The sequence below is a fragment of the Calonectris borealis genome, chromosome 1 (genome assembly GCF_964195595.1).
Source record: "Calonectris borealis chromosome 1, bCalBor7.hap1.2, whole genome shotgun sequence".
NCBI lineage: Eukaryota > Metazoa > Chordata > Aves > Procellariiformes > Procellariidae > Calonectris > Calonectris borealis.
The window spans coordinates 160,769,879-160,795,175 of record NC_134312.1 but is presented as its reverse complement, the minus strand read 5'-3'; the positions used below and the strand labels follow the sequence as shown (position 1 = coordinate 160,795,175).

The following is a 25,297-nucleotide window of genomic DNA, read 5'->3' as shown; positions in this document are numbered from 1 at the left end:
ATGTGTGACAAGCAGTGGTCTACAAGGCCAAGTGCTTGGCCATGCTCGAGTACGCGAGGAAGCGTTCACAAATCTCTGTGCCTCCCCTGAACGCATTAGCAGAAGCAGCCATTCCCACCTCGCCTCCAAGGAGCAGATGTGCCTGCCCGCTGGCATTTCTGGTTTCGGCTACTAGGAAGGCATCGTGCCTGTGCTGAAATCCCTTCCATTGTCTCTCAGGCAGCTTCAGAGGCCAGATTAAGGTGTTCCTCCTAGATTTCAAAGGAAATAGCTGATCAAGCTTCAGAAAAGACCACATGTGGATTTCTGAACTTCTGTGACACATAAGCTCCTCTGGGAGAATGCAGGCATCAAAGTTCAGGATGCAGCAACTAAGAGTTGGAGACAGAGCCTCTTGGCTAAAGAGACTTGTCTGTAGGATAAATTTCCAGACGAAATTGGAAGATCATTAGAAATTGCTGGAGTGCTTTCTTTGGTGAAAAATTCTTTCCATCATTAAGAACGATGCTCAGAATACTAATACTGTTACATTTCTATGCCCTTTCAAAAGAAGGAAGTTACTAAAGTAAAAAAAAAACCAAAACAAAACAAAAACGAACCAAAAAAACAGACGACTTTTGTCCTCACAAAAAGAGGCAGGCTAGACATTTGAATAAGTCTACTGGAAATTTCACCATTGCCATTGATCTTCCTTGGGCAGTGTTCAGGGCAGCAGGTATCGTGTCATTCATGGCTCTGCTTTCTCTTTGTTTATATCATCAGTATGTGTACTTTGGAGTACAATAATTTGTAGAAAAATTTATGTCTGAAAAGCAAATAAGTGTTTCTTGCTTTCAGTACATTTTTTTTTAAAACGAAGCTTTATATGAAAGAAGTAAGACAATATTTATGTCTGTACCAAGTAATGGCTCCTATGTAGAGTAGCAAACTTTAAAAATGTTACTTTAAGAGATGAAATGCAAAGCAATTTCCTTTTTTTTTTCTTTCGCTGCGGTTGTTATGTTAAGAAAAGGTGAACAGGACAGATATCAGGAGGTGCTTCCTGTTTGTGCAAACAGATGGCGAGTTGGCATTAACCATATACATGAGATAACATTATCAAAATATCTTAACCACATGCATCACTTTCAAGAGGACTTTTATAAAGCATTTTGTTCCATTTCTTTTAAAATTAATCTAATTAAAATATGTGCAGATGTGACAGCTACTTAACTGGATATTTGTTAATTGTCCATAATACAACATTTTTAATTGTCAAGCTTTGGATAAGAAGTGCTTTTACAAAATATGCCATGGCAGGTATGTATATGGGAAACAGGTAGAGCTGCTTTTCAAAAAGAGAGGAAGGAGATTATGTGAAAAGAAATGGCGTGACTGGGGTTTTAGCAGGCTGTACAATCAGAGACATTTGCTAGCTCTAGATATCTCTTCCTTATTCTGTAGGAAAGGAGGATACTCCTTTCCTTGTAAACAGTATTGTCCCAGACACCATAAAAAAAAAAACAAAACCCAAAACAAAAAAAGACATCAAGGATGTGACCTCATAAGGCACAACTTCAATACGTAAAGCCCTGGCAGCTATCCAAGAATAAGTCATCAATATGGCATTTCCTTACAACCTTTTCTGCGATGAAGAACTGCTATTTTCCCATTCCCTTAATCCAATCCATTCTTAAATCTCATTGGTCATCTAAACTTGTGACCGGTTTGTTGTCTTCCTGTAACAGAGGTGCCAACATCACCAGTGTTTTCCTAATCCACTTCTAGTAGTGATTTATCAGAGACCAATAAAATGGTCTCCTTGGTATGTTTGTCTCCTATCAGGCAGTAACAAAGAATTTACGATGAACTGATTCACTTTGCACTGCTAAACCAAAGGAAACTGAATTTTTCTTTAGTTAAAAAATTACAACCTAGGAGTAACGGAGGTGGAAAGGTTTATAGGGCCTTTCTTAGGTGTGTCCGTCATCCTTCTAGTCAAATAATTAATGAAGCAGTCTTTTTGTCGAGTGTTTTTCCTGATGACACGTGGAAGACTATAAGACTACGTTGCAGACAGAAATAAGGGCCCAGTCACCAATTTGTACAAGTATTTTTATGAATGATAGTCTGTAGACTGAATTTTTCAGTGCTTGTCTCTCTCTAGTAGCGCGGCAGTCAGGACTTCCAAAACAGAGTTTCTGATTAACGCCAAGTATGACAGCTGGCAATGGAGACTAAAAGTTCTTCATAGCATCCCACAGCAGGGACTGGGACCAGTGCATGCAAGTTGGTGGGAACCTTCAGCCTCTTGACAACAGTGAGCTTGGTGCTGTTTTCACGCCATAAGCAGAGAAGGCCTCCTTGAGCCTCTCATCCTGCAGCACAAACAAAGCAATGTAGGAATTAAATATGCAAAAAAAATATTTCCTTTTGCTATAGTAAATCTTGCAGCATTCACTCAATTGGACATGGAAAAATTGGACTAAGGAAGCAGACGTGAACAAGAAATCTCACCTTTCTGCAGATAAGTGGTTACCATCCAGAGCACTGAACGGGGGAAGGCGTTGGTTTATGTCATGTCCCCGAGTGCACCAACAGGCTCTCTAGGGGTTTGGCTACCTGGGCTGAGGGCCAGCTCTTCAGCCTTGGAACAGACTTGTGCGAGAAAGAGCTGTGGTTAGAAATACCTGTGAGAAGCCTTGTTGGGGCCTCATCTACATTGTCTGGGAGTTGCTTTTAAGTTCAGGCCCTTGCCCTTGGTCCTTGATGAGCTTTGTGGATACGCACGTGCCAACCGGTGTACCTCCCTCCCTGCTCCTGACCCACTGACTTGACTTCTAGGCTTGATCTTACACCTACCTACCGATCTGGACTTTTGGCTGACCCTGGTTACTGTCAGTGGACCTGCTTTGCTCTTCTCACTTGGATCCTGTGGGAACACAGCATGTTTCAGTGAGGCCACTGCCTCTGCTTGCCTTCTTGTCACCCTTGGCTCTCAGCTTGCCTTTCCTCTTGGAGCAGCACCTGCACTTGCTGCTCCCCGACCCCTAAGATTCAGGACAAAGAAAAATGTCACCTGAGATAATCTCGGTGCAAGATAGCCTCAGTCCGTCAGCTGTGGAAACTGGCTCTGGATAAAGAAGTTTAATGCATCCTCCTTAGCTAGTCCTGAGTCATGTTAAGTCCCAGCCCCCAAACCTTTTAGTATTAAACTTAATTCTTTGTATAACAAACCAACAAACCAGAATCACAGAAGAACTGCCTGGATTTCATTAAATGGATTAGACTGGCAGACACTTGTCACTGAAGGTGCTGCTCAGGAAAGGAGCTTACATACTGGACCCTTGATCATCCTCACTGCTTAATTATTTCTGCTTCTGTTTTGGACCACTCCAGAGAGCTCTGTTATCTGAGACAAGGCTCCCATGGAGGGTAAGGAGATGGGTGTGTGAGCTCATCTGTGCTGTGGGTGCTGGTGCCAGGGTTCAAGCATATTGTGAAATGCATAAATATTGTTTGCTGATTCCCCAGAAGGGACTCTCAGATGGTTTAGAAGCATCACTTAAATAAATTAATCAGATTGGATATCTTCATGTGAAATCTTCCTGACTTCTCGCAGAGTAAGTGTGTTAGCACGGTCAAAAACCACTGTAATACAGAAATCATCATAAAATTATGAAGGGGAGGTCTGCAAAATAATTTCTGTGAGACAAGGTGGAGTATTGGTCTGGAGATCTCCTCCTGCGCATTTTTTAACTGGAATTTACGATATTTACTTAAGACATTTTTTGCTGCTTGCTTTGGGTCAAACTAAAATTCACAGATCTTCATGTATTTCTGCTGTGATAATTAAGGTGGTCTGAAAGTCTTTACACAGTCACCGTCCACACTGGAAATAGCCTTGATCTCCATCTTCTGTGGATCTAAGACATTAGCTGCACTTCCTAATTTTTCCTTACCTTTACTCTATGGGATTGGCCACAGTACCAGTCCCATAGTTTCTGCTGCAGTTCCCTGAATCTCTGCTCTTTTGAGCCTGACTTTGTGCATGTCTATCATGTAATTAGAGGCAAGTCTGTGAGGGGAAACAATTTTCTTTAGTTACGATAAAGCAGCCTAATGTGCCTGGTTTTGCTGCAGTTTGTAAAGTAATACACAGGTGAGAAGTGGACCATAATGTTGGGATTAATCCTCAACATCAGTGTTCACATACCATTAAGAGTTTCAGCCTTTAATACTTCTTCTTGTTGAATGTTGGATATTCTTACCTCATTAATATAGTTAAGAACTGGTGGGTTATGTTTGTCACAATTTCCAAAGGTAATTGAAATATTCTGAGGGCAACTGAAAAAGATCTTTTCACAACTATTTTGAACTAATTTGTCTAGTCTGTTGTTTCTGGGAAAGGGTTAGCAGTCTTCACGTGGAACTCTTCTGAATACATCAGTTCACATCTGTAGTTTATCAAGGTATCTGCTGTAAACATTCAAAACTAAACAGTTACCTTTGTAAGGAATCCGCATTTTTTTATTGAAAGGAATGAATTCTGTGTACGTTAATTTAAAATGTATTGTAAGTTTAGGGTAAGGAAGTAGACAAGTCTCTTTGTAGTGTTAGGTGATAGCGCACAGGACAGGGAGGATGCAAAACCAAACTGGAATAGGCAGCTCAGTATTGAAGCTGAGGGCACAGCTGGAAAGGTACGTTTATTTCAGTCTTCAGATACTCTGGAATACTGCTAAATTAATACATTTATTGTAGATTTTATATTTCACATACGTTACTCTGACTTCTGGTGCTTCAAAGGAACATGTCATAGTCCTGTTGGCATTTTTCAATTCACCAATTTAACGTGAATGACCCATGGAAGCGTTATTTTCTCCTCCTCAGGTCTTTTCAAAATAATAAAAACAGGCAAAGCAACATTAGTGCAGTGTTCTTGCTGAACTATAGAGCTTAGTAGACTTTCAGAAATTCGAAGTTAATGAATTAAAACTCAACATAGTTCTGAGTTAGGGGAAATTATAGATGGGGAAGTACAGGACATGTGATTTTCCAAGACCACGGAGTAGTGCAGCGGTGTCAGTAGAAGGTCTAAAGATCCCTTTCTGGGTTTAAACTACAGACCAATTCTCCTTTTTGCTACGCTATGCTGTTTGGCTAACGCAAGGCTTATACAGAATCCTTTGGTTAAAACATCATGACTTATAAGCACATTTTATACAGTACGCAAAATAAAAATGTAGATACCGATCATTTTTTAAATTCAAGATCACTAACAGTGGAAACTATGTCTTGAAAACCAGTGGTGACTTGTAGCTATTGCATATCTTCACAGGGAAAAATGCACTCTAGTATATAAGGGACTGGGACACTTCACAAGCTAGCGTTTCAAATCTCTCGACTCCCCACATGCTTTTTCAAGCGTGCTATTGCACTGCCCCCTGTGGTGTCTGGGCTGGTTGGGTCTCCTCTGGAGAGAAAGGAAGAAAACAAAGGAAAGGGCAGGAAAACTAAATAAACGATTTTGGTTTTTGGTCTAGGAGCAGGTTTAGCTGCTGAGGATCTGATTGAGCAGAGAGCATTTAATGCTCAAGGGATACATAAAGGCAGGAAGAGCCCTCGCTGAGAGAAGAAAAGAAAAAACTCTCTGAGGAGGAAGGTCTTCTGAGAAACAACAGTATAGAACTAAAATAGAGCAAGTAGAGGAAGGAAGTCCATGTCCTATATATACAGAAAGGGAGGGGGATCTTCTCCATAGTAACGGAGGGAGCAGGGGAGGAGGAAAAGGACAACACAGACTGCAAAAGATGTTTTAACAAATTGTATAGAAAAGAGAGATCTGTGGTTTGCTCTTCTTCCCTGCTTGCAGGGCCTGTGGTTTTGGTGTGGTACACAATCCCTTAAAAAATATTTGTTTTAAGCTAACAAAATGAGGATTCATTATTTCTGGACAATTATAAGGCTTGTACTTTAGTATTTGTACTTCATATTTTAAACGTCTTATTATTACAAGACTTGAAGCTTGGTTGTTAAAAGGAAGTTTCATTTCTGTGATTTACACGGTACGTACGTTACTGCTGTGTATTTGTATTATTACTGTGTAGTTACAAAATGTTTTGGCACTGGAATACAGCCAGATCTTGCAACGGTATTTAATATGCAGAAGTTAGGTGAGGTGGTCTGTGTGTCTGTAACAGTCGCGTTGATGTCACAGGAGTAATCACTTGCATGGAAATCACAGGTATCCTGAAGGTTGGGCTTGTTCTGAGTTTCCTGATGTGGTTTTGCTGATGCCCTGAGAATCCAGTTTTGCTATTTCCCCCGCTTATGTCTTGCACTCTTTTTCCCTGGTTAACTCCAGCAGCGGTCTTGCAAAGCACTTGCAGGACCTGCTGTTGCATCTCTTGCCAGGCAAATCCCTATCGGTAAAGAGAATGGTCCTTCAGCCTCAGAAATCTAGCACTGTAGTAAACCAAATCTTTCACAATGGATGTGAAACATCCTTTCCTCCTTCTGTTAGCACTTTTCCTTAATGTACAGTGATTACTTCTAATAACTAGTAAAGCAGTGATCAGTCCCAATTTTGACTTCATAAGAGACTGCAGCAGTATGTATTGTTTAAAATAACGTATTTTACTCAAACATTTGCCTTTTGTATTATGTAGGATGGATGATCTTTTTGTTTAAAAATATCTGTAGTTCCTTTTGCAAAGACTGACAGCAGTGTTTGGTTTCAGGGTGGGATGATTAACTGGAATAGACTGTTTCCTCCTTTACGTCATAGACATAATGCGAATTATCAAGATCATCGCCCGTCTGAACAAGACACACCTCCACCTACCGAAGTTTCTGAAGAGCAGGTAAACATTTTTCTATTTTAAAATGGCATTAAAAAACTGGTTAGGAATTACCTCTACTAATTTTTTATCATCTGTTGACACAGTTTCTTAAACGTTCTCTATAGCAGCACAAATCAGAGTATCAGATAACGGTCACAATACAGAGACAGCAAACTGTCATTACAATCCAAACCAGAGTTCCAGATCAGCCAGGGAGTTTCTGCTTTTATGTGTAACTGCTTTTCCTTTGTATTTAAAGATGAGACAGTTTCACTAGTGGGGGCTATTCAAATCTGATAAAATACATGTTTCAAAGAAGATTGAATGAAATCAAATGGATTTCATTATTTGTCCAGTTGACATGCAAGTTTTCCTTCACCGAGGTCTCCACCTTAAGTTTCCAATTCAGTCACGTAGTTTTTTGAAATAAGAATGTTATGCCAGCTGTGGACTGCAACACACACTTGGGCTAAAACTTGGATGTTTCCCTCAATGACGTGGTTGACTGATTTCACATACCGATGCCACAGAGAAGTCTGTGTCTTTTCCATCAAGTATAGATTTAAGACTTACTGTATACATTTAGACTTTTAGACTTTTGTTGATAGTTTTATTCTCAAAAGAGACGATGATTTACTAGGAAATTCAAGAATTTAAGATTAGTCTTATTTCTGTATTCAGGATTTACTGCATGCAATCAAGTTCTCCAGGTTGTAGCCTATCTGCAGTTAGCTGGATTGGCCATTTTATAGTCTAAGGTCTCTGCTACCCTTGAACAAGAGTAGGTTTCAAGGGTGAGTTTTTCTTTCCCTTTTTCCTTTTTTTGGTGGGGGATAAATCAACATTTGCTAGCACCACGCTGTCATTTTTAGTTAGTTTAAAATGAGCTTGTCCCAAACAGAAATCTTTGCTATGATCTGATTTCTAGTTTTGATTCAATGTTAGACTATGTTCAAAATGTTCAAAATTTTAACTGCACTGGTGGTTTTGACTGCAAACCTGCTGGGCTACATCCAAAAAGGCAAAAAAAAAAAAAAAAAAGAAAAAGAAAAAAAGAAAAACTCCACACCAAAGAACACCTTCTGAGACAAAACCCAGAAACTTAGTTTTGACCGGCCTGAAAGCCTACCCAGTGCCAGGTATGGGGTGGACCAAAAGATTTCCCTGCTGGGTTGGTTTGTTTATTTGTTTTATTGACAAATTCTGTGTATGGGAACTTTTATTATTGGGCTGGAACTAATAAAATAGTTATTAGTCTGACTTATGCTGAATTCTTACCTGAAGCCTTTAGGCCCAGATTTATGAAAGCAATATATGCTTATATTTTCTTATGCATTGAAGTTGTAGAGCTCACCTGATTGCTGTCATTTGCCATTCTGTCTAGTTACCCTGCAAAGAAAAAAGTAATCTTGATTTCTCAGGACTGTACTGATAACTGCACAAGTTGTCTTAGAATGGCAGAAATGCAAGGTTTTCTTCTGTTCTTCAGATCAAAATTTGCAAGCATTTGCAATGCTTTGGTACAAAAATCTCTGCATTTCTTTTTAGCACCTTAAATTACTGTTACCAGTATACATCTCTGTTTCCTGGAGCTGGATTCAGTTCCTGTGGTTAAAATATACTCAAATGAAAAGAGCTTTTTGTTGTTACAATCTATTCCCCATGATGTTCGCTGGATATTTCTGTAAATGGGAACATTGCAATTCCATCCACCACTTCTTAAGGTTAGAATTCATGGCAACTGCAGTAAAAACCTTTCTTCTGAAGCATATTTTTGTGGTTAGCTTTTATTCCACTGCCTGCCCTTTTTCTCATAAAAAAACACAGTCTTAGATGAAAAATCAGATAGAGGAAACTTTAGAAAGTTACGGGTTATGAAATCCAGTTCGAAGTTACACTATTGTTGCAGAGGTGTCGAAAGTAACAATTCATTTCTCTCTCTACAGGAAGGTGAGAAAACGACATTGGGTTGTAAGGGGGGGGGAAGGGGGGAAGGCACAAAAATGATCAGTACCATATTTGATATTCTGACAACCAAGGTAGCCATTTTCAAACATTTTGTAACGGTGTATTTAGATTAAGAAAAGGAGGACCCCCACCTCCAAGCATACTTGGCAGTAGTGTATTTATCGGTAAGCCACCAAAGCAGAGAAGATTAAAAATCCTGAAGGTTCTGGAGGTGTCTTAGAGGAAGGGGAGGTTGCTTTTAATGGCGCCTTTCTTTTAAAAGGTGCTTAAAGTACTTTCAATACTAGCGCATATTGCTCTTGCGCCCTGGGAAGATTCCTCCTGAGATGTAAACGACCCCTGCTGCGTTCCTGCTCAGCTTCATTCTGCTGCTGCAGGCTCCCTGCAAGCAGAGGAGGAGCAGCGGTAGTTCTCAAGACAGCTCCTGTAGCCCAGGACTTCCAGGTTCAGGAGCTGTGGTGTCTGGTCACAAGGCCATTTGGAGCAGGATGGGGAATGCTTTATGCTGCCGGTGGCCACAGTTAATTTTATATGCCGCTCCCTGCCCTCCCCCCCCCCTTGTTTTTCCCCTCTCTGGAAGATTAACTATAAAAGTGAATGAGTTTATATTGTGACTTTCAGACATATCTAACTGAGAATTGTAGATTTTAAATGTAGTTTAGATTGGAATTTAACGATAAATTAAATTTGGTTATACATACATTGCTTTTTACATGTGGTAATTTGAATATCTGTTAGTACAGAGCAATAAAGGTTAGGTGTCGAGTACGTGATATTACAAAGAGGGATGGTCAAGTGGTTATTGATTACCAAAAATCACTGTCTTAATGTGCCCTTTTCCAGGTAATTCTTCCATCAAATGTCATTGACTTACACTGTTTTGAGAATATGTAGAATCCTTCCGAGAATTTTACTGAACCCGTTTAAGTATTGTACTGCCTCTGTTTTAGGGCTAACTTTCAAGTTTTGCTGAATGGTTTTGGTTTTTTAATGCCCTCTGGAGAAGTAAGTCTTTTCAAGGAAAGTAGAGCTAAGGATGTCTGGACAGGTTTTCGCATCCGCTATAAAATTCCATATTTTCGTCAGTGTTGGGTTCTTGAGGTCCTATTCTTGTCGAGAGCAGCAAGCCCCAAGGTCAGATTGTGTGATCATCATGTGTGATGCCATACTTTCTATTTTACTCTTTTTTCAAAACTGGACCGGCTAGGAAAATACAGGTGTGGCATTTTCAACAAACGGTTGGTTTTGAATTAAGTATCAGAAAGCAGTCATCTCTGTGGCAATGTTTTCAAGCATGCTGTCCCAGATACATCTTTCTGGCGGTGCATAGCCATGCTTGCTTACTTTATGGAAAGGTAAGCTTTTGAACAGCCTGATCAGTGGAAAAGTGATCTCTGACACTGTTAACATGACTAATGCGCACACAGTGTGAATAAAACTCTGGTTTTAAAGCGGTGTTATGTTATTTCTCTTCCAGGTTGCACGACTTATGGAAATGGGATTTTCCAGGGGAGATGCTCTAGAAGCTCTGAGGGCTTCAAATAATGACTTAAATGTAGCCACTAATTTTCTACTGCAGCACTGATGGTTTTCTGTGTGAAGGAACTTCACTTGATGGGTTTGTACACGTCTGAAAGAGGATCAAAGCCACCTGCTGGACAGACTCATGAAGGTCGTCCCCACAAGAGCATCAGAAAGGAGAAACTGGCTCCGCGTGACTGGTGATTCGAAGTGATGTTAATGAATGACGTGAACTGTTCCCAAGCCTTCAGATCACTTGGTGGTTTCTAGTCTGGTTATCCTTTTCAAAGTAACTTTAGTTTCTACTTATTACTGGATATCACCTAAATTTATTTTTAAAATAAAGTAGGTGGTTTTTTTCTTGTAAATCCTTGTTTAGACATGTTATCATGCCTAGGAAAAGAAGCTCCAACAACCACGGCAACTAGGTTTACCTATCAAGAAAAATTGTATTTTCTTCATTTACCAGTCTAATTTCTCTAGCTTACATGTTATTTTGCAGTACTTGATTTTTGATTACAGTAATAAGAGGTTTGAAGATCACTTCATTTTCAACTCAGTAAAGGGTTATGGGACTACTATGTCATTCTTCAGAAAGTTTTATTAATGCCTGTAATATTTTCTCTCTTGAATTCCTTTTTAAATAAAAGTTGTCATTCAGCACATAATACACAGATAGGATGCGAGAAAATTCATGTGCGTACTGCAAGTTATGGTAAGTGACCACTGTAAATTTGAATTTTACAAACTGAATAAATTGCTATTCACATACAGGTCATGAAGATACTCACTGGAAGCAATAAAGGTGAATCAAATGATACAATAAGATCAAAACTGAAATGATTTGAATGACTTCCATGTCTCATTCAGACAGGCTTCTGTAATGACGGATGTATGCTCAGTGTCCTGTGTGCTAGTTTCATTTTTTTGAGCTGGCTACATACTGTCTTAAAAGAAAATGATAAAAAGCTAACTTTTCTATATATAGTTCTAGTTTTCTACTGTCAAAAGATGTGGATGACCCTGTATTTGCTGAATCCTCACCGTCTGAAGCAACTTACCGTTGATCATAGACTGGAATATTAACCTTAAGGGTGATTCAGGCTAACACAGGAGGTAACAGGACGCTAATGCCAAGGTAGCACAATATTGGTTTTGAATTTTAGATTGGTGAATAAACTTACTTGGCTTGACTCAGAATTGCTCAGTATTAGCACCTTAGGAGTTTCAGGAGGTGGGGTGGAGAGAGGTGAACATCTCTATAAAACCAAGCTGAAGTAATACGAGGTTCCAAACTGTGGCTCCGTGAAACCAATCTGCTCATGTATCTCAAGCATTTAATGTATGTTTCTGTATGTACTTTTGTTTGTACATATGTATGTGTCTATTTATATACACACAGGCATATTTAATACATACATACGTTAAGAATAACATAGAGGTCATCAGAAGCATAACAAAGGCCATAGCAGGTGCAAAGGGGAGGAGGTGAAAGAATACAGGAGAGAGAAGGATGTTTTGAACATCCAAATGAACATGTGTGTACCAAAGTACAGACCTGCGCAGTCTCACTTGGCCTGGAAAATATACTGGGAAATTACAGGACAAGATTTAGGGAGAGGGAGGTACCTTTTTTTTTTTTTTTTTTTTTTAATTGACTGACAGAATTGAAAAAAGTCCTTCAGGCATACAGATCTGTATCCAGAAATGACATCAAATTTGTGCAGCTTTCGGCGCATGACATAGTTTTTAATAAAGTCAATGTCCTCTATATATTTTTTAGTATTTTCCAGTGGGTGAAATAAGGAGTTTTTTGAACATGTATTTTCCTGGGCTTTGATCAACCTCCTCCAGGGTTCGGCTTGCTGCTGTGATCACATTATTTAGGCAGGGTCTGCTTTTTAATTGAAAGGTTTTGTTTGTGTGAAGCTGAGTGGCTCTCTGTGTGTGTAGGCTAGGGACTTTTCTGTACCTAGAGAACTCTGGAAACCTGCTGCCTTACAAAGGAAAGGGCAAACGTAAGAAAAAAAGCCCTACAATAATTTGTGCATGTAAACTAGTTAAATGTTTTGAAACAAGTACAGGTTTTAATTTTGAAACCTGCAGATTCTTCCTTCACAAATATTTTATCAAAAGTAGCAATAAAGACTAGTGAATTACTTTAGAAGTCAAATTTTGTCTGTAGGAAATAAAGGTCCACCTAGCCCAGAATAAATTAAATATGACCTGTGCCCTTTCAGACATTGCCCTGATCTGGAGACAAGCACAAAGGGCATTTATTCCTTGGAATTTTAAAACAGGTCCAGTGGCATCCGGGACATGTGAGCACATATTCTCCAAGTCTAAACCCTTTCTTACTGTTATTTATACAAGGGGTATCCAAATGTCACAGTTGTTCGGAAAACCCCATTTTACTGGGCATTTCGCAAAACATGGTCAAACATAAAGGGTAAAATTCAGGTCTCGGTGATGTCAGTGGAAAACTCCCCTTGACATCTGTGAGAACAGTTTGTGCTCAAAATGCTTCCAGGGTTGTGATTTCCAATTTTAAAAAAAAAAGAAGTGGTAAAAGGAGGGGTCTGGGGTGCCGTTGAACACAGTTTCTGTTTCGTGCAAGAACCATAGAGGAAAGATTCACACATTAGAGCTGGAAAACAACTCTCTTTCTACTTGATGGTGAAACTTTCATGGACCATTTCTGGGAATGCGAGGAGCATGTTCTTCACAGCTTACGCAGTGTTTGTCCAATGCAGTTTTGAATATCTCATTGCACAGTTTCTATTTTGTGTGTGACCCAATGATATTTTTTAGGCAGCGAGAGAATGCAGAATACTTTTCTACGGAGCAGATTTTAAGTCCCTAGGAAATTCAAGCTTGTTTTAGTAAAGCCAAGATTTGGTATTTTGAAATAAAAGTGGTTGCTGCTGTTAAAATTTCTCTACTAAACTAGGAATGCTGTCTTTTGAGACAACGTCGGAGTAATTTACTGGGGACTTTCCTAGACGTTTATGTGATACTTTGAAATACACCCACTGCGAGGTTTGTATTTGTCAAAATCCGCCTGATAAGCCGCCAGGTTCTCAAGCCGTAACTTTTTGCTAAGATGCAGAATGACTGGGCTTCGTATCTACGAAAACCATTTTCCTCTCCCAAAACAAGCGTTAAAGGTTGCCTGCTACTTATGTGAGCACATGGACTGTCGCAGCTGGTTCCTGTACCGACCTGTGCTGTCTAGAGCTTGTCGGTGCCTTTGTGACCATGGGATGGAGAAAAGGTCTCATTATTTATGTCTGAAACAGAAGAACAAGCAAGCAAAACATACTGCAAGGTACTGGGCAAATGGCAACATTTTTGGCTCTCCTGTTTGTGTATGTGTGTGTGTATATATACACACACATATATGTGTATGTGCATATATATGTGTGTATACATACGTATATACACAGAGAGTGAGAATATTTATGTGTTGGTTTGATGAATTTAACTGGAGCTAAGAGTTTGTTGAAGAAAATTAAAAGTCTGTATTCAAAGACTCCCATCTCTCAAACACACGTGTCTTTGGAGTATCTATGCAGTTGTAAAGGCACACGAATTTGAAAACACTCAGAACTACAACTCCCATGTTGTAGGGGAACTGCATCTGGTTGAGGATAAATAAATGCACAGTATTCATTTGAACTAATAGAGTTTTTTGATACATAAGTGCAATTAATTTCTTGTGTGTGTTCTTCCACAAGAAAAACCTACATGAGATTAGCTTTAACTGGGTAGCCATAGTAATAAGTATTTTATATAAATGAGTATAAATATTATTTTATTAGGAGAGTCACATGAACACACAAACGCTATATGTGTTTATATGTATGCATACATATATGTATATTTTATATATATATATGTGCTTACTTAAAACATGCTGGGTTTGGTTTAATTTTTATAGTAGATTATATTCCTCCTGTTTCTATATATAAAGGGATGCTTTGACTACAGAAAGTCCACTCTTAATTGAAAATCAAAGAGGGTACGTGCTACCAATAGTTTTCAGTCCAAATATGAGACAAGAAACGGATGATGGGAGCAGAGGAACGGTACGACCTGATGAATGGGTGCGACTGGTGAGAATCTCAACAAATTGGTAGTGCGACTGTTGTCATTTGATTTTTTCCAAAGGAGAGTTTTAAGAGGAAACGAGAAGTTAGCTGGGTTCACACATGTTTGTAGGGGACTGTTTCCAAACCTGAACAGTAGCATTGAAGAAAACAGGAATATACGTACTTTAAAAGTGGGTGAAAAATACCGGCATCAAGGCTGAACAGAAAGCAGAATTTGGCCTTTTGACCGTAAATAAGTAGGGACCACAAATGTCATTTAAGATGAGTAAAGGAGAGGACTTGAGGGAGATGAGGGAGGTGGAACTGAGCAAAAAGAGAGAGTTTAGAGAAAAGGAGCAAAGTAAAAGACTGGCGAGGACAGAAAGAAAAGACCTGCTGAGAGTAGGTAGGGGGGATGTCGCATTGTGCTTACTTCAGTTTTGAAAGAATTCACAGAGATTCTGTGTGGAAAATGCAAATACGCAATATTGTGGCTAATCTTGTCCTGAAAATCCACTCTTCTTTCAGGGAAATCCATTTTATTTGGTTGGTTTCGCACGAGATGGTACACGTAAGCAAGAGAGAAAATAGTGTAACCCCAGCAACTCGGCCATGAAGCAAACCCTGGAGTCGCCGCAGCATGTGAGAAAGCAGATGTTTCTGGGTTTCACAGCACAGTTAGTCCTGCCAGCCTGACTCTTCTCCTGGCACCCCACCGCGACTGCGGAGAGACCTGCTCCAGAAAGGACGCAGCTCCCCGCAGGTCCCACCGCTCTTCCCACACAAGGTTATTTATAAACCCCCGTGCCACGAGAGCACACGACCTTCCTGGGGAAACAAGCGCCCTGCGTAAAGGAGGCGGATCGAGAGCTTGTGCTTGTCTCTCGCCGCTTCTGAGCATTTGCTTTGCTTGCGGGGGGAGAGGCATGTGTGCACCTCTGAGAAGCCAACAGTTGCCCACATCACCTGGCCCAAACAATCACACTGGGGCTCGTTACTTGGCGGTGAGAAGCTTTTATTTTAAGTAGGTATGTGCATTTTTACATGACAATATTTTACTGGCTTACAAAGATGGATGTCGCGATGTGCAATTGCTTCAATTCAGGACAATTCAAAGCACAGACTGAAGAGGTGTGTTGTACGGCCCAAGTAGTTTACTAACAGGTAATGCATCCCCTTGTCCCCCGGCACTCTCCTGGAAATTTATGCTTTTAGCTGAAAGCGTTAGGTTTGGAACCGCTGTTAAGGGAAAAAAGCAGTGCTGTTCGAGCTCCGTGTGCTTATTCGCCGTTAAGATATGGCTTGTCAGGCAGGTCATCTGCAGAGATCCTACCTACCTTCTGCACTCCATTCGATTGCATGAGCTAATCACCCTTTTGCAGAAGTTTGGGAGAAACCTGAAATACACTGTGTTAGAGGGGTTAGGCTCACGAGGGGTTTTGAGCTACAAGGGTCACAGCAGGAATTTGCTGAGGAAATCTCAGTTTGCACCACATACGTGTATAGTCTGTACGAGTATACACAGGCATGGTAGTAGTGTGTGACCGCAAAAAGTGTACTCACTGCCCTTAGATAAAAATGCAATTTTCCCTTCTTAGAAGACAGTATGGCAATAGGCTGCAGCCTCGGGTGAAGCAAGAAAATACCTGCACACGGTGCAGTAGTAACACTCTGCATGGAAAACCATCGGGGATCCCAGCGTGCTGGCGTGTCCTTGCCGTACGCTTCACAACCATCCTCCTGATCACATGCACCGCGTTCCTGCGTGGCAGTAGACGCGTGGGGGGGGAGCACCAGCTGCACCTGTTACTTTGTTTTAGCTTCGTGGGCGTCCTTTGAACCACGGGTAAAGCTTTCAACTCCCTCTTTCGGCGGAAACCGGCGTTGCCCCTCTCCTCGCCGCACAGCCGCGCTGCGGAGCCTGCCTGGAGCCGCCCGCCCTGCGGGGCCGCGGCCGCGGGGCGGCGGTAGCGGCCCGGGCCGGCGCTGGGCCCCGCAGGCGGCCTCCCCCCCCCCCGCCGCCCACGGCAGCAACCGGGGGGAGCTGCGGAGGCGGAGCAGGAGCGGCGGCGGTAGGCGAAAGGGGTAGGGGCGGTTCGGGGGGGTTGGCCCGTGGGGCGAGGCGAGGAGCGGGAGGCAGGCGCGGCGGCGGGCGTCAGGTGCCTGCCTGCCTGCCTGGCGTGCGGTGCCGGGCTTGGCGTGCGGTGCCTGCCTGGCGTGCGGTGCCGGGCTGGGCGTGCGGTGCCGGGCTTGGCGTGCGGTGCCGGGCTGGCGTGCGGTGCCGGGCTTGGCGTGCGGTGCCGGGCTGGCGTGCCGGCTGGCCACGGGAAGCGCCGTGCCAGCAGCTCGGGTCAGGCGGGTGAATGCAAAAGCCTTGCGGTGCCTCTAGGCCAAATGCTCCGTAGGGTTTCGCTTCAGTTTTGGTGAAATGCTCCATTTCCAAGCAGCCAGGGAACTCCCCCAGGTGGGCGGCGGTTCGGGCGATGCGGGATTCCTTAGGCAGTTCTCTTTTGCCCAGGCTCCTTCTGCCCAAGTCCCTTCCCTCTCCATGTGTCCCCTTGGGTGTCGGCTCCACCTAATTGCCTGCCGTCCCCAGGCGGGTATTTTCAAAGGCAAAGGGCCTCAGGCTGGCGTCCTGCGGAGGAGGGAGGCTGGATCCCTCCTGCGCGCTGCCATTTTGCAGCATCACGCACAACTATTCACCTATTTCCCTCTCCAAAGGCTCTTACTGGTGGCAAGAGGATGAAAGGTGGGAATACCTTTATTAGTAAAATACTTTGGAGAAAAATAGAGCCCAATACAGAACAAACATGGCTGTCTTTGTACTCCTTTTCCTGAAAAGGCTTCATCACAGGTTTGCCTTTGCCACAGGCTCCAGCCTGGCAAACCACCTCTATGCCTTGGTCTTGGGAAGGAGGGTTGGCCGCCACTGCAGACCTCTGCTCCGGCGTTCGTGTGGAGGCTCGCTGAGATCGATAGCTACGTACCACTGTTCTCCTGGCAGCCCCCGCCACAGTCATGCGGGAATTCGAGTTACAAAGATGAAAGCGCCAAACTCTTCTTAGCACGAGTAGGTGATGTTAGGGACGACAGCCACCAGCTGTGGATGGGGAGGTTCAGACTGGACGGCGGGGAAAACGTTTTCATCTGGAGGGTGCTGCAGCAGCACGGGAACCGTCACCTCGGTGGTAGGAGCCTCCTTGCCTAGAGTTTCCAAGCCTCGGCTAGATGACGCCATGGCCAGCCTGACATCATGCCAGCCATGGTCCTGCTTTGAGTAGGCTGTTGGACGAGGTGGTGCAGAGAGGTCCCTTCCAGCCAACACTTCTTTGGTAAATTAACAGTGCTCCAGAACTGTACAGCAACTACCAGCCTAGCCAGGATCTTTTAGGGTGTTCAGACCGTTGATATCCGTATATTATTGCATACCAGCTCTTCCTTGTCCATTGTAACATGCTTCTTAGGACACAGGCTCTCTTCAGGCCAGCACTGAGGTTAGACCTGCTTTGAGGAGGGCTCAGATAACCTCCTGGAAGGACCTACTGGAGTCCCTTTCCCACCTGAATTATTTTAGGCATCCCTCTTAGTCAGCCTTCAGGATGCTACAGTTATCCGTACCATAAGTAAAACCATCATCATCCAAAAGCTCATTCAGGCGCATTTAAACAATAAAGGCTGCATGTGACACTATTATTAACTTTCTAGCCATAAAGAAAGGTTACTACCTTAAAGAATTATTTGTAATAATCAATCATGAAACTTCTTCAGTTTTACTTTTCAGCAAAATAAAGCTGCTTTTTTCTACTCTTCGTGTCTCTGTGCATGTCTCTGTCCCTCCCAACCTCAAACATAAGACCAGCCGTCCCAGGAACTGTTAAATCCCACGTGTGTTGTTTTATCGTAGTCCAGCGATTTCAGAAAAGAGATGAGGAGGTCCTTTCTCCGACTTTCTCATCGTCACAGGGGCTCAAACGTCGATTGGAACCCGACGTCTCGGGGCTCCTCCTCTTGCTCTGGCAATCGTCATGCATAACCTGCCCTTAGCAAGGCTCTCGGACTCGCTGGGTTCAAGCAAAGGTCAGTCAAGGTCACGTGAGGCCACCCTCAGTCCTCGTCCCCGTGTCCCCTTTCCTCCACTCCCTTCAGGTTAAGGAGGGGTGGGCAGGTTTCCCTGCCACGCTTCCTCAGGGTGGGTTTGCAGCCTTAAGGCAGAGCTGCGAGCCAGGCCAGCCCCGGCTTCCCCTTCCTGGCGGCGGGTCCCGGGGCGACCGCAGCGCCGCCAGCTGCGAGGAAGGGCACCCTGGGGAAGGAGCAGCCGCCCAAGCAGCGGACACGGGCAGCGGCACTCCCAGGAACTCTGCAAATTCACATCCTCGCCCCTCTCACTTGAAAAAGGGCTTTGCTGGCAGCTCTCACGCGCCCTGCGCTTACTGCTCAGCCCATGCGGTGCTCGGGTGCAAGAGCGGGACGCTGGGCAGGGGAGAGCAGAGCTGCTCTATGTCAGTGCGGGGAAGGAGCTGTAGGCAACTTTCTGCACAGAAACAAGTCCTATGAGGAGTGGCTGAGGGAACTGGGACTGTTTAGCCTGGAGAAGAGAAGGCTGAGGGGAGACCTCATCGCGCTCTACAACTACTTGAAAGGAGGTTGTAGAGAGGTGGGGGTTGGTCTCTTCTCCCAAGGAACTAGCGATAGGACGAGAGGGAATGGCCTGAAGTTGTGCCAGGGGAGGTTTAGATTGGACATGAGGAAAAATTTCTTTACTGAAAGAGTGGTCAGGCCTTGGAACAGGCTGCCCAGGGAAGTGGTTGAGTCACCATCCCTGGAAGTATTTAAAAGATGTGTAGATGAGGCGCTTAGGGACATGGTTTAGTGGGCATGGTGGTGTTGGGTTGATGGTTGGACTCGATGATCTTACAGATCTTTTCCAACCTTAATGATTCTATGATTCTAAGTAATATCCCAGCCTGTTCCTGAAATACCCTGAGTCTATACGCTCCATGCTGGCTGCCCCGAGCCCCCCAGGGATGCTGCCCCAGCACTCCGGGGGCAGTGCAGGGGACGGGAACAGAGAAGCAGGGACAGCCATGGTGGTTACCGGCAGCCGCTGGTCCCGCAAGAGATGCGGGACAGGCGTGGGATGGCGGCGTGATGCAGTGCTGGGAAACCCCCAGCTGTGTTTGCCAGCTGCCTCCTCTGGGGTTGGGATGAAAACGGGCCTCTCCTTGCTCCAGGACAGTGGGTCCAGCAGTGCTGAGCACAGAGCCAGGCGTGTGGAGCCAGGCAGGGCTGTGTCCTGGCCGGGTTGGCTTTGCGAGAGCCCCCGGCTCCAGGCTGGGGAGCGATGAAGCCTGTTGGAGGTGCTGGTCCTGCTCTGCAGCCCGGCTCCGGCTCCTGCCATCAGGGATGGTCCATAAGCTGCAGGCCAGCGTGAAAGGGAGGGGGTTGTGCTGCTAGACAGAGACAGAGCCAGGCGGCTGGCTGTTGCTGTTGCTCTCGGAGGGGGTCTTGGCAGTGGAGGAGGTGGCCATCGAGCCGCTGCTCCTGAAGATGCGGAGCAGCCTCCGCTTGTAGCCCCGGAAGGCGAAGAAGTAGATGATGGGATCAATGCAGCAGTTGAGGTTCATGAATGCCACGGTGACTTGCAGGGACATCTTGAAGGCTTGCTGCTCGCGGCAGGACGGCTGGTAGAGGATCTTCCTGACCATAAACTGGACAATGTTGAGGTGGTAGGGGCTGAAGCAGACCAGGACGGCCAGCAGCACCACCAGGATAACGGTGAAGGCCCGGCGGTGGTGCCCGTTCTTCACCGTCAACGGGTTCTCCTTGGCCGTCTGGCAGAGCTTGAGGTTGATCCTCACATAACACACCAAGATGATGCCAACAGGCAGGAAGAAGCCAAGCACGCAGGCCCCCAGGAGCAGGTAGGGCAGCTTGGGAATCTCCTCGAAGTTGAAGTACTCCATGCACGTCAGCTTGTCCCCCATCCTCCGCGTCATGGGCCGCAGAAGCAGCGGCGCCGTCTGCAGGAACACCAAGGACCAGATGAGGATGCAGACGCCCCTGGCACGGCTCATCTTCCGGATCCTGCCAGGGTGCCTGGTGCGCACCACGGCGATGTAGCGGTCCACGCTTACGCAGGTCATGAAGTAGATGCCCACGTAGGTGTTCATGTAGAAAATGAAGGCTGTGGCCCGGCAGAACCAGTCCCCGAAAGGCCAGTCAAACTCCAGGATGTAGTAGGCGATCCTGCCCGGCAGTGCCAGGGTGAAGAGGGCATCGGAGAGGGCCAGGTTCACCAGGTAGAGGTCAGTGGAGTTGAGTTTCTTCTTCCTGCGCTGGAAGGTGATGCAGAGGGCCAGGATGTTCCCGCAGGCGCCGAACACCAGCAGGGCAGTGTAGAAGAGGGAGAAGGTGACTTTGGCGGAGAAGTGGTGGTTGTGCACGTTGCAGCTGCTCTGGTTGCTGGAGGTGAGGTTGGCGGGCAGGAACACGGCCTCCGCAACAGCCATTTCCGTGGTGCCTCGTAAGCTCTTGCCCTCTCCCTTGGAATAAGAACAGATATGAAACTTGCAGCTTATCGACAACGGGAGGGGCACCTGTAGGGCCAGCCCTCGTCACGAAGCAAAAGGCCTGTCCCCTGCTCCCTGCCACCCCCCTGGCAGCACACAGCTCGAGTCATTTGGAAAAACGCATCTCTGGTGATTTCGGTGCAAGCCTCAACAAAGGCTGTGACTCATTGTCTTCTTGTCACCAGCTCCTCTTATTTTTGTTTTTTGCAAGTCCAATCAATACCAGAAAGGACAGGGGGCTGGGAGAGGGAATCGCCTGTCACACAAACAAGGTCCCAAACTCATCGGGTGGCAGCGATGTCATTTATTCATCACCGCAGGGGGAACGGGGAGCTTCATTGAGAAAATGCCCAGAAAGTGGTGGGGCTGGGGGCTGGTGAGGCTGGGGGGGCCGACGGGCAGAGGTGACGAGGTGCACCTTGCAACCCTCCGGCTGGGACCAGAGGGGAAACAAAACTGAAGAAATCCAAAGAGAGGAAAAATCCCAGCCTTCCCCCAAAATCCCGTGCCCATCCGAAGCGGGGAGCAGGGAACACCCTGGCACCAAACCCCCGCGCCCCGCACGCCCTCCCGCCGCTCGCCTGCTTTGGGCCAGGGGTCCGCGCCCCGCGCCGAGCCGGGGACAGCGGGGCCCCCTCCGCCCCCGGGGCTGCGGCAGCCCCCGGGCTGCGCGTCCTGGCCCGCCCGCCCCGGCCCGGCCGCGGGTCCAGCCGGGGCGGCCGCCTCGCCCCCAGCCCCGCCGCTCACCGCACGCTGCCGCCCTCCGGGGCGCCTCTCGCTGCCGGGCTCCGCTCCGCGGGCGCGCTGCAGCCGCCGGACGGGGCGGGACGGGACGGGACGTCCCGGGCACCGCGCTGCCTCCCCACGGCGGGGACCCCCGAGGGGCTGAGATGCTCACAGGCACACCAACACGCACAGACACGAAGGAGAAATCAGGGGCTCTAACCTGGCGGTGCCGCCGCCGCCTCCTCCTCCTCCTACTCTTCCTCCTCCTCCTCCTCCTCCTCCTCCCGCCCGATGCTGGGGGGGCGGCGGGCGCGGAACCTCCCTGCCCGCGCCCGGCTCTCGGGCTCCCCGGCCGTGTGAGCGCCTCTCGGGATTCGCTCACATTATAAAAGCACCGTGAGGTCTGGGGTTTTTGGGTTGTGTTTTTTTTTTTTTTTTCCTTTTTTTCTCTTAGGGTTAGTAAAACTGTGTTCTTTCTGGGTGGTTTTTTTTTTTCGGTGTGTGAGAGGCATTTTGCTGCAGCGGGGTTATTCTCAGTAGTGGCTGCACTGGAGAAGATAAATGACTGTACCTGCGCAGCAATCGCTCCTGACATCTGAGCTGACTTTGGGTTTTACTCTGAAAATTTCTACAAGGATGCAAAATGCAACCGAACAATGAAAACAGCTTCAGCTCTGGTTCACATGTGCCCCAGAGGGTTCACTCCTGGGCACGTACGTACAGCCACAGCAGCGCCATCGGACCATGGCACCTTTTCCGATAGAGTTGGGATGAATCTCCCATGGAGCTTATTGTGCCTATGGCCAGCACAAACCACGCTGCGCACGGCCTCCCGGGCTGAGATGAAACCCAGATTTGCCTTTCGTACACACATGGAGAAACCATCGGGCACGGCTCCTTGAGGCAGAGGCTAATCTGAGTGGAATGAGACAATTTGCCCTTAGTGGAAAAACATTTTCATTATTAGGATGATATACTGTGTGGTGAATGTACGACAAAGCCCCTTGTCTCAGCTGGAGCTCTCAGGGCAGGCTCTGTCCCTGTAGGGTGCCAGGCAGTGGAGGGCTCCGATTTACCCCACGGCCCCGTGTGCGGGTGGCTGGCAGGGCCGTGGCATGGCCGGGGAGCCACCACGAGCACCGCAGCCCTGCCCATGGCACGGTGCTGCTGGCGACGGGGTGAGGGGTGTGGGCAACCTACACGTCTTGCAGCGGGGAGCGAGTACTTTCCTCCCCAGCACTTCCCAAAATGTTTGCAGAAGCGCAGCCTGCCCTGTGGCTGGCAGGATGGCCTTCCCCACAGCGGCTATTTCCTGGAGACCACTGGGGCTTTCAAATCCCAAGAGGATTTTATGATCTCTTTAGTGGTTTTGGGGTTTTTTTTTGGTGGTGGTGGTGATGATCTTGCTTGTTTTCTTTTTTTTCCCCTCCCAAAAACTCCTAATAAACTAGGAAATTCCCATCACGGGACATTCAGGGTGCTACTGAAAAATACTGAGGCCAAGAAATGTCAAGGTTAAGATTACAGTTAAGTTAAACTTAAGTTTCTCTCCGAGCCAGTAAAGCTCAACCAATTCTTTAATTGCATAATATTTATAATGTTTTCAACATAGTGGCATTAAACTCGTCTGTACTAATCTGTGTACTCATGTACAGTGAGTCATTTGTATAGAAATTACACAGCGAATGATATTGCCATGAATTACTACAAGGTAAGGTACCTAGCAAGAGTAATAGTGAAAATTTGCTAACACAACCATCTCTTAATAGAGATACTTTTGTCGCTCGGGGGTTTATATCGCATGAAGGGAAAGGTCTGCTAATGAGAGAATAACTGCTGAGTAAATTATAAAAAATATTCCTTAGTAAGATGGGGATTTTCTGTGTGCACATCTGTCAAGAGTTAAACTAATTGAACTTGCGTGGGGCTCAAATATTCTTGAGCTGTTTCATCATGACCATGAAAACACCCCATGGATCTAACATCACAGAAGTGCTATCCCTACCGAAATCCTGAGCCCACACCGGTGAGCGGATCCAGGACTATGCTTTCGCCTACCTAAAGCACTGCTGGAAATACAGCTGTGGCTGAAATAAATACTGGTCAACCCTGAAGTCAGGGGTCACTGTGGCACTGACTGTGGAGGAGCTGACACTTTGCCCACGAAAGGCTCCTGTCCGCCCTTGTTACGCTCTCTCACGTGAGAGTTTTCTCTCCACAGATTAACACTGTCAAGGAAATAAATCTGAGATGAAGCCGGGCAAAATGCCATCGCCTTCCAGCCTGGTGCCCGCAATGCCTCGGGCCGGTCACCATCACCAGCGCTCGGCGATGACGGACGGGGCATTTTGCGATGCAAATTCATGCCCGGGACTTTCTCCGTGCAATCAAATGCCCTGCGTACAATCCCTCCCGTCCCTCGGGCTCTGCGCTCACACAGGCGCTAACAACAGAGCTGCAGATCCCAGGTGGGGAATTACGTGCGGATAACCCAGCAGCACCGGTCCTGATGCTCACATGGACCCTGGGGATGAGGGGCTTCTCTTGGGAGCCCATGAGAGTGGGAAGGCATCGCTGTGCCAAAGCGGGGCTTGGATAAAGGGGAGTCTGGGGGGGCTCAGCCCCCGAGTGGAGGGTGAGGTCCTTCCCGGGGGGCAGGCGCAGAGCAGGTCCTGGGGAGCCGGAGGAGGGAATGCCCCAGCCTCAAAAACAGGCGGAGGAGCCCAAAGGTCCAGGTGACAAATGCATCCAGGGACTTGGGAATAAGGAGGAGGGAAAACAATGCTCTCTGCCTGATTTTATTTTTCTTTTTGCAATGCAGAACAAAGGAAGTGGGTTCTTCTTTTGTGCAAAACATGCTCCTGCCCTGTGTGCAGCAGGTGCTGTGCTACAGGAGTGCAACCCAGCTCCACCCGTTTGCATGGCCCCGGCGGCCCCACCAAGCCCAGTGGTGCTGCACCGCACCGCACTGCAGGCAACGGCCCCTTTCGGATGGGGGCACAGGGCTGGGGGGACCCCCTTCCCAGCTGGTGGGACCCCACTCCCTGCCTCTGCAACACTGGGTTAGCTGAAAAGGAACCCCCCTTCCCCCAGGCAGCGTAGAGAAGCACTGTCCACCCCAGTCTGCAGCCATCTCATTTAAGAGATACTGCCCTTTACTGAACCCAGCGGTTGGATGAAACGTGATGTGGGATTTGGGGTGTGATGTTCAACTTCAAAGCTGGGTCCAGGTTTTCTTCTGCTGCGTCCGTATTTGCACAAAGCCGCTTTTCCTTGGACCCAGCAGGGAGCAAGCAAAGGGTCCCTCAGCCCAGGTACCTGTCCCAGGGCAAGTGGGAGCTGCTGTCCTGGGGTGTCCCTGCTGCCAGGGACCCGGCCAGGGTGCGGGGGACACCTTGTGGGGGGTCCTGTGCAAACACTCAGTGTGGAGGGTCTCTTTCCTGACACGTGCATCATGGCCGTTAACGCCAGCCGGGTCCCCGGCCAGCCCACGCTGCCTGCCTGGGGGTCTGTGCCACCCTTCCCAGAGCCAGCTGTTGGCTATTTCGGGGTAGACGTGTGCCTCCGAGTCACTGCAGCTCTCTCTCACATCATCCTC

At 46.5% G+C, this 25,297-nt stretch overlaps 2 protein-coding genes across 3 annotated transcripts in view; one reads left to right on the top strand and one right to left on the bottom strand.

Moving 5' to 3' along the window:
- UBAC2 (UBA domain containing 2) overlaps positions 1 to 11,156 on the top strand; it is a 103,144-nt gene extending 91,988 nt beyond the window's left edge. For both annotated transcript variants that reach the window (XM_075138029.1, XM_075138039.1), the window contains 2 exons: positions 6,723 to 6,845; positions 10,270 to 11,156. In XM_075138029.1, the coding sequence (XP_074994130.1) occupies positions 6,723 to 6,845; positions 10,270 to 10,377 (231 nt within the window). In that variant the 3' untranslated portion in view covers positions 10,378 to 11,156. The remainder of the gene's footprint in view (positions 1 to 6,722; positions 6,846 to 10,269) is intronic.
- Positions 11,157 to 19,343: 8,187 nt separating this feature from the next.
- On the bottom strand, positions 19,344 to 21,829 carry LOC142077663 (G-protein coupled receptor 183-like). The gene is made up of 2 exons (XM_075139591.1): positions 21,721 to 21,829; positions 19,344 to 20,946 (listed from the first exon to the last, which is right to left on the bottom strand). Exon 2 carries the CDS (start codon positions 20,911 to 20,913, stop codon positions 19,855 to 19,857), a length of 1,059 nt encoding a protein of 352 aa, XP_074995692.1. The 5' UTR covers positions 20,914 to 20,946; positions 21,721 to 21,829; the 3' UTR covers positions 19,344 to 19,854.
- Positions 21,830 to 25,297: the final 3,468 nt, after the last annotated feature.